General features: G+C 45.4%; 1 protein-coding gene across 1 annotated transcript; it reads right to left on the reverse strand.

Annotated features, from left to right (window-relative positions):
• Window positions 1-5,453: 5,453 nt before the first annotated feature.
• On the reverse strand, window positions 5,454-7,537 carry C1QTNF2 (C1q and TNF related 2; the record flags this gene model as incomplete). Its single annotated transcript, XM_084295037.1, has 2 exons — window positions 5,454-6,067; window positions 7,297-7,537. The coding sequence occupies 2 exons, from the start codon at window positions 7,535-7,537 to the stop codon at window positions 5,454-5,456; spliced, it is 855 nt and encodes a 284-aa protein (XP_084151163.1).
• Window positions 7,538-9,424: the final 1,887 nt, after the last annotated feature.

Below are 9,424 nucleotides of genomic sequence, written 5' to 3' on the forward strand. Positions count from 1 at the left end.
AAAAAAGTTTATTTGGTATCATAAACTATGCACAGTAACAAACTCAACAGAACAGTAGTTCTAGGAGTGATAAGAACTCAGGAATAGCCTTGAACCTTGGAATTGCTTTATTTTGAAGGAGGGAGTGCAGCAAGGCCACGTACATAAAATAAGGACTCCAGTACTATTCCATTTGATAGTCAAACAATCTGCAGACATTATACCATAACTTGACTTACTGATATTCTAAAAATTGGCTGCAGTTACAGTATATCTTTTCAACCCAAGAAGGATCATTCAAGTCATCAAAAAGTTCTGATATAATGGTACAGTTTGGGTAAAAATACAGTCCATAGTCACATCAGAACTGTGTTTATTAAACTTCCAAGTGTTTTAAAAGACAGCCTGAGGCAGATCAAAAGCAAAATCCCAGAGGGCTCCTAAAGTAAATAGGCTTACATAGAATTTATATTAATTTAGAGAAAGTTTATGTTAATTCATCATCATTAATAAGCCATGGTTAAGTAAAGCACAGGTACAAAGACCGTAAGGTTTCACTGATATAAGCCTAGTTTCAAATCAATGACATTGAGGATTGAAGACTTTTTTCTCTAGAAAAATAAACAGTTTAATTCGAACAGGTCAGTGTCTTCACCACTCTTCCATTGTTCTGAACGCTAAGACAATGAAATTTGTATAAAGCTGAACAAAGCTATCTGAAAATAGTTAAGGACACAACTTTAAGTTTGCCAGAGAGTGTCTCAGGCCACCTGCATTTTACCTGCCAGCACAATAAGCTCAGAAGAACCAGAGACTCAGTTAGGGAAACAACACCGTGGAAATGCTGCTGCATTGCAGAGAAAGTGCTGAGAGAGCTAAGCCTGCATCAGTAAGGAGCTGAGGTGCTCTTAGTTGAGCCTATGTAGAAAAAAGGTGCTTCTTAGTCATCTTACGTGGAACACAAACAGCACCAACTCACAACTGTACCCCTATCAGGGAGGCTACAGGGTTATAATAGGATGGGGCAAGAGAACCATTATAATTTCCCCACAGTAAAATCCCTGGTGCCACATCTGGGGGCCAGGCCAGGGCCTGGGGGCAGCTGAGGCAGGAGCGCTGAGGGCTCGGGGCCCTGCAGTCACAGGCCTGTGATGTCCAGATGTAATTTGGCAGCTTCTACTGTGGAACCTGGGTCACTTCAAGTGCAGAAGTACAGCCTCTGGGAGACCGAGTTAAGGAATCAGAAGCAGCATCAGACAGTGGGGTTTATCTTGGGACTTGGGATCACCCAGTACTGAGTGCTTCCCAATTTGCCAATATTTGTGCAGAGTGCTGTGAAATTACAGCTTTGTCTGAAAGCAAGCCTGACTCTGCAAGGTACACCACTGCATGGTGTTGGGATGGACATGGGAAGGGGAAAGCCCTGTGGTAGCAGACATGAGCTCCTCTGGCAGAAAACCCTTTGCCACCATGGAGGGGACCTGGGCAGGTGTGTCACAGCCATGTCTGTGCTTGTCTCTAATGAGCCACAAGATGAACCTGCTGAGCCTTTATTGCTGAATGAACACAAAAGGTAGATGTTGCTGCTACCTTTCCTCACCTCCTCCTGGCATGCTGAATGCCCAGAGGGATTCACCTGTGACAAAACTTGGAATACAAGGCAGCAAATGGCAGTGCTGGCACTCCCAGTGCAGAAGGCTATTGCAGCGTAAGAGGTCTTGCATGAGGGCGGTAGATGCAGATGGCATCCTGCCTTGGTTAGTGTGTTCTTCCCTCCCTCCCTCCCTCCTGATGGTATCTGCCCATGTGTTTGCTTGGCCAGGACATTCCCAGCTCTGCTCTCCCTGTGATGGAGGTGCTGGGAACTGCCTGGGCTGGAGCAAGCAGCCTGTGTGGGAGTGGTTCTCTCTTGCAAGAGCTTGCCTGTGAAAGCCAGATCTCTTTATGTGGTGTTTCTTTCCAGAAACTCCTGGAATATTTTATTCCTGGAATAAAATTTTGTTAATTCTGGTATTAAAAATAAATAAATAAAGCTGCTTGGCTGGAGAAAAATGGAAGCACAAACCAAAATGCAGCCTGAAGATGCAGAAGCAAGCCAGAATGTGTTATTTTTGAAAATCTCTGTAGCCTGAGCCAGGCACTTTAGGGGGGGGAGAGGGGGGGAAAGCACCCCAAATTCAGTGTACCAGTGGTCAGCCTTGTGATGACCCAGTCACTTGCTGCTTCGCCAGCTGCTCTTCCCTCCCTCTTCTCCTGGGGAAGCAGGAGGAGGGAAGCCTGCAGCTGCTTGGAATGATTCTTGTGCAGGATTGGACTGAATAGAGACATTTTGTTCACCATTCAAGTTGCTTTGTTTGCTTTTAAGGCATGCTAAGAGGAAATTAATCTCTTTCACAGGAACCTGTGCAAGAGTGTATCCCTTCAAACACTCATGCTTCTTTCACAGAAATAATTGATGCTTGGTATCTTTAACTGACTGCAGCCCAATGGGAGGTTAAATAATCAGAGAAAAATTAATACAGGGGAAGCTGTACCTCTCCATTTTGCCTGCAGTATCTGAAAGGTCTGAATTTTCCCTCGTGAGTCCTTGATGGCAGCAGATCTGCAAGGGCTGAGGCTAAGCCCTGCAGCACAGAAGCCACACTGTGACCTGGTGTGGTGGCAGGGGCAGTTCCCAAGGGTGGATGTGAGCATGGTGGAGCCAGTGTTCCTAGTCGGCAGGGAGGACCTCAGCCCCAGACTGAAAGCAAGCTGTATTTTACTGAGCACTTAGCAGGGGTCAGGGGGTTTCTCTGACATTTGCATTTTAATCTTCCAGACATAGAGACTCATTTGCAAATTTTCTTTTTCACTAGACAAAAAAGATGCTTTGCCAGAGCTAATAACTCCCATTGCTTCTCATCAAGGGAAGCCAGCTAGGGGAAGTCCTCAGAGGACTGACAAGGGGAAATGCTCCCTGCAGGGGCCTTCTGAGTTAACAGGGGACAACTGGGAGTTTAGTCATATAGGATGGTTGATGGTTCAGCTGAGCTAGCTCCTGACTGCTGCTTTCCTTCCATGTTCCTCTTCTCAGTCTAGTTCCCCACGATGCTCTCCCATCCTCTCCCAGCTCTGGCACCTGCATTGCACCAAGTGGAGTCACCTCAAAGCTGGTGAAAAACTAATCTGCCTATACATCAGAAAAAAAAAAAAAAAAAAATCCTTTTGGGAATGGGTGATGTATTGAATTGAGGGGAGGGAAGGACTGCAGAGGGGAGCACTCTCTTGGCAGCAGTCCCGCCACGTCCCTCAGGCTGCCTCTAACATGGTGCTGGGGAGCTGTGTCAGGGCAGAGACCTGCAGGCACATTGGCTCTGCCCAAAAGCTGTCCTGGCCCCAGATGTGCTCCCAGGCTGTGAAGGTGGGAGTGCAGGGCTGGGTGCTGGGAGAGAAAGGCAGTGCTTGAACTGCTGCTGCCTTCAGGAAGCTGTCTACAAAATGCACTCCAGGACATCCTAAATGAGAGTCTTCCTAAATGAGCAGCCACTGCCAAGGAAAGGACACCTGCCAGAAAGGTGAGCAGCTTCAAAGGAATGAACAGATCCTATTCTTCCACCTTGCAGATAGTCTTGGATAGAGAGCCCTTTGGAGAGAGGAGATACTCTGTTGACACCTGGCCCTATGAAATCTATCACTAAAACTAAGTGTCTGTGGAATCTGTAGCAGTTCTGAAATAACTTCTAGAACACTGCTTTATTAGTGTCAAGTTTTGTACAGCTTTATTTTCATAAAATGTATTTGAAATTATTTTTGTAAGACATAACACAATTACTGTAGTTCATCAATATCATGCAACTATTTTAATTTGTAAAAGTAAGATTTTTTTAAAAAATATCTTAATTTGTTCTTATGGACTACTCCTTCAGTTCCTGAATATGAAGATTAGGGGAGCTGGAAATTCATATGAGGTTTAGTGAAGTGATAAAGGAGCCAAGAAATATGAATGTGGAAACCAAGAAGATGCATCTGATAGTGAGGAAGACTCCTTCCATCTGGCTGCTGAGATAGCCCTCTGTTACAGGGTGGGTTTGACATCCTGGGGCAAGGCAGCCAACTGGGCAGCTTGATAGCAGGAGAGCTCTTCTTGCTATGGTAATAGCAAATCCTTTTGGAGCACATCCCTGTATTAGCCGATGTTTGGGTTGGAAAGAAAGGCAAAGCTCAACATAGCAAAAGCAAAAAGCTCAGCTTTCAACTTTTCTGCCCCTTATTTTTTAAATACCATTTAGCACCAATACATTGATTTTAGAGTATCTGTAATACTGACATACAAAACAAAACAAACAAACAAACAAAAAAGCATATCGGTAAGACCAGAGTCTGTGTGTAGCCTTAAGCCCTTGAGGAGGATCTCAGCAGCACCACAAGTATCTCCTTCCAGCAGACGCTGGCAGGGATGAAGGAAAAACTGGCAAGAATCAAGAAATGGGCATGTTAATGTAGCTGTTTCTGTAGTGAAGGTTCATGCTGTCTCAGAAAATTCAGTCCTATCTGCAAAGTTCCCTCTCTGCCAAGGGTAGGAGGCTGGCAAGTATTTGGCTTGCACAACCAAAGTCTGTCTCTGGTCATATCTTATCAGTGCTTGCCTGAAAGCCAGCACAGGACCCCAGCACCAGTACAAGCAGCTGAAATCTGAGCAATGCCAGCAGTGCTTGATGCAACAAGATATATCTTACCAGGAGTTTTACCTTCAGCCTTTAGCTCTCTCCTTTGTGGCATGTCCTGTTTAGAACGGATGCCTTTGCTTATTAGTTCTGCTTTGATGAGGCTGAGAGTTACTGGCACTTTTGTAACAGTAGCTGGTAACTTCCTGACTTTTAGGAAGCTGGTAAAGTGTAACAAGTATTATTATTATTATTATTATTATTATTATTATTATTATTATTATTATTATTATTGGACGTGGGTGGCAGAGAGGCACTGATACAATCTCCAACATCAATTGCACTTAGGAGCTCAGATTTCAGGAAATGATTTTTGATCCTCACACTTTATAATAATACAAAAATGAAAACATTCTGCACCAGTACTTGAGTTACATGTCCATGGCACAGTTGGATGGTGGTGGGAAAACATAACAGGTAGCTTCAAGGCTTAGAGACTCATGAGGTTACTTAAAGGTTGTTTCTACTAATCCTGGCACACCCTATGGACTAGTTGGTGACATCAAGTAAATATCTAAGGAGCCAATGCAGGCTGTTAGTGCGAAAAATGTGGAATGGTATAACTCCACACATGTCCATGTACAGGCTACACTTTGCTGGACTGAGGTCACATCCATTTCCTATTTTTTGGGTTTATTTTTATTTTATTTTATTTTATTTTATTTTATTTTATTTTATTTTATTCTATTTTATTTTATTTTATTTTATTTTATTTTATATTTTATTTTATTTTATATTTTATTTTATTTTTGTATGGGTTTGTTTTTTGCTCTATATTTCATTGAGATAATCTTGATCAGGATAGATCAGGAAGCCGGTGAACAAACTGTCTGTCCAGTAGGGGTCATAAAAGAGCCCGTTTTGTTCAGAGTAAAAGATCTGCAGCCATACTTCATCCTCCCGCTTCAGAGAAAGGATGGTTGATCCAGAGGCAACATCGTGGTTCCCAGTGTTGGCATCAAAGGTCTTGATCCGGTACTGCCCATTGTGGACCAAGCCAATGGCCAAATGTTTGTTGGCCAAGGTGATATCATAAGTGAAGTAGTAAATACCTGGGATGCTGCATATAAATTTCCCACTGGAAGCGTTGTAATGTCCTCCTTCATTCATAAGGATCCTGTCAAATTTGATGGGCAGCCTTTCCCTTGGGTAGCTTTTGGAGACAGCCACAGAAAAGGCAGATTTGGCTTTGTTGGCATTACAGGTGCAGGGTCCTGGCATGCCGGTCTCACCCTTGTTCCCTTTGGGTCCTTTCTTTCCTGGTGCTCCTTTCTTTCCAGGATTGCCTTTTAAACCCTTTGGTCCTCGTGGGCCTGCCTTACCGATAGCTCCTGCTTTCCCCTTTGGTCCTGGCTTGCCTGGGTTTCCTGTTCTGCCCTGTGGACCTAGAAGACAAATGACCTTGTAAACTTTTTAGTTAAAATATGGTGAGTGGAAAGGGATTATATCAATGCGTCAGTATGCTTTCATTTGGGAGGAAAACCTTGCTAGAGAGAATCCCAATGAAATACCACCTGGGGCGGGATGTGTCAGGACTGATTAACCACATTAAGTAGCTGGCATGATAACAGGACCTGGGAGCAGGAAAGCCTGTCCTCTTTAAGGACCAAAAGGCTGGTTCAGTTATCTGACTCACTTGAGAAAAAGGAGTAATAAATTATAAAGCTAGCCGGGGAAAAGTTTTAAATCTTTGGGTTTTGAAGGAGCTGGATGAGTTTGTGAAGCTTTTGGAAACTAGCTTTGAGCAGATGGGTATGTTTAATCTTCTGCCTAATTTTTTTACATTTAACATGAAACTGTGTTGTAAAAGATGGATTCTAGGTGTAGAAAAATGCCCAGTTTAGCTGGGATCTGGACCAGTCATGAACCAGAAGACACCTAGTGCAGGGACTGCCTTGAGATAGGGAGCAAGCTGGGCTCTGTCACAGTGGTGAAACTGCTGGTGAGCCCTGAGTGTGGTAGTATCTGATAGAAGAAAATTACAGAGGGATTTATTTTGTGTCTCTTGACCTGCTGTAGCAACTAGATTTAAATGTGGCTGCTGCTTGAAACTTGTTCTCCAGAGTCTGTTTTGGGGGTGAGAGAAGAGAAGATGGTATGAAGAGAAGATTGGTATGGTGGTGTTCTGCTGAGCCAGGAGGGCACTCTGGGGTGGCAGTGGGAGATCAGCAGGATCTGACTCCTGCTGGTCCTGCTGGTCCTGCTGGTCCTGGTCCTCAGTAAGGTCCAAGTTAAACAGGAATCCCACCTCAGGATTAAACTAGGGTTGACATTTGCTTTGATTTAGGTGGAGCATGGTAAGAGCAGTGTCTGCTACCCAGTTAGAGTGCTCTAGGGAGCCAGGACTAAATTTTTGCTTCTGAATTTTTTTCCCTTGAAAGCAGCAATCCGAGACTAGTCCAAGAGTGTCTCTTGGCTAAGGTGAGTGTGTCAAAACAGGGAAAATCTCCCTCCAGAGGAAAATGTGCAATATTAAAATGAAGATGATAAGAATTACATGCAGCATTAAGACTCTATTAGCAAAAAATATATATTTTGTAAGGTTTTGGCACAGTGTTTGGGATGATGCTTTTATATTTTATTCTTATTTCACAAAGAATTTCTTCCCTCTTACCTTCATCACCGTGCTCGCCTTTGTCCCCATCCTTGCCATCCTTGCCGTCTTTCCCTGGGAAGCCCATCCTGCCAACTGTCCCTGGAGCACCGGGAGCACCGGGAGGCCCGGGGGGCCCGGGGGGGCCTGGCAGGCTGCATGCCAGCTGGGGACCCTCCTGCAGCGCTGCCTTGGCAAAGCCCCCGAGGATGTGGTTTGCCACGCAGGGCACGGTCCAGAGGAGGAGGACAGCAGAGATCATGGCACAGCCTGCAGAAATGAGATGGGGTTGGAGGTGTGCAGAGAGCAGTGGATGAGGGCATGGCAGTGCCCCCTCTGTCAGGACTGCGTGTTGTGGAGACTCATAGAAATGGAATGTTTTTTGGCAGGGTGAGGAAGCTGTTTGTTTTGGAGGGATGCAAATTCAAGGCTTTTGCTCAGGGAATTTTCCAGATCTGAGCAATATTTCCTTTTTAAACTTGCTCTTCTCTATACTCCTATCCATGACCACCCATCCTTTTTCCTGCTCTCCTGTCTTTCTCATGCTAATATAGCTGGCAGCTCCAGCTCCCCTCTGAAGTCTGTCTGTGACTGTTTATCTATGTGCAAGGAAGGACTGAGACAAGGTCAGTGTCCAAAATGTCTCTGGCCTCTCCCACAGCCTTCCCAAACCCCTTCACTGCTCTCCTCCTTTACCATTCCCCTCCTCTTTGCCCTTCCCTTCTCTGAAAAATAAGCTATTAAGTATAGAATATAGCGAGGGGGGATTTTTTGGAGCATCCTGGGCTCTGCCTTCATTCACAGGACGGTGCTGAGCCTTCTGGGCTTGTCTGACTCCACTCATGGATGGGAGGAGGGTGTTCTGATAGGAAATGATTTCTGAATACAGCTATTTCCATGGAATTGGTGATGCAGAGCAGTTATCCTGCAGTAAAATCTCCCTCTGGATGTCTGTGTGTGGAGCTGTTTGCAAGGAGCTGTGCACAGAGTAAGCCCTCTGCATCTTGAAGCAGAACTCAGGTGCACTGCCAGCTGAGAGAAGATGCTCAAAATCAGGCTGATTGACACGAGCTCATCTTCATGCACAGCCCACCTGAGACCGAATGCTAGAAGAGTTTAAACTAGAATTTGTGTTGGTTCTGCACATGGTTACAGCTGTAGTTAAAAGAGGATTTCCTCTGTGTCATCAGTTTCTGTCTACCCGTGGGTGCAGTGCTTGTGCTGTTCCCTTCCCAGCTCTGAAGGATGCTGTGTACCTGGGGGTGCCCCAGCTGAGGATTTTCCCCCTCCCTTTGCCAGCGAGGGAAGTGACAGCTGTGGGCACTGACCACGGGGCTGGGCAGAGGCTGATGGAGTTGGGCTGTTTTCCAGTGGCCTCGGGGTAGAAACGAGCTGGTGGTGAGTGAAAGGCTTCCCCTGATGCAATCTCTTTCTTTGCGTTTCTGTAGTTGCAGTAGCCCTTGAAATGAAGCACAAAGCCTAAAGCTGCCCCTGACAACTCTGGCTGGTTCATTGTTTGCTTGGTAGCTCTGTGATCAGTCAAGATGAAGCCAGAGCAATGTTTTAAAGGCGTTAGCCACATATCACTTTGGTACCACTCCTGTTTCCCAGGCTAAGAGGTACACATGCTTGTACGATGGCAAAGACTCCTGAGAAATGCAGTCTGTCCCTTACTGCAGCCACCCTGTACTGTAGGAGGCTCTGAAAGCCATCCACTTGTGTGGGCTTTCTTATCACATCCTCAAGTTCTGTGAGCTAAACACAGAAGCAAGGCTTACAAAGCAAGAAAACTGCCTTTCATATATTTCTTTGTACTCTGGTGCTGCAGTAAATTTACAGCTAACCATAAAAGTGACAGACAGATGAGCTGTGACATCCCAAACCTCTCATGGGCCATTTGGTCAGGCAGGGTCCTGCTTGGTGTCAAGGCAAACAGTGGGAGGCTTTGGCTTCTCTCCAGCGTGTTCTGCTTAACTCCGGCACTGGGAAGGTGTTCAAAGCACCGTATGCATTGCACGTTGCCTTAGTACTTTCCCCTGCTATCGGCTCCTGAAGGGGGTGGAAATGCACATTACATGCTCCAAATCCACCCAGCAATATGCAACACGTTAATGCTGAGTGGGAGCTCCCCATCCTGCAATACATGGAA

The sequence above is a fragment of the Netta rufina genome, assembly GCF_964035555.1.
Source record: "Netta rufina genome assembly, chromosome: 14".
Classification (NCBI taxonomy): Eukaryota; Metazoa; Chordata; class Aves; order Anseriformes; family Anatidae; genus Netta; species Netta rufina.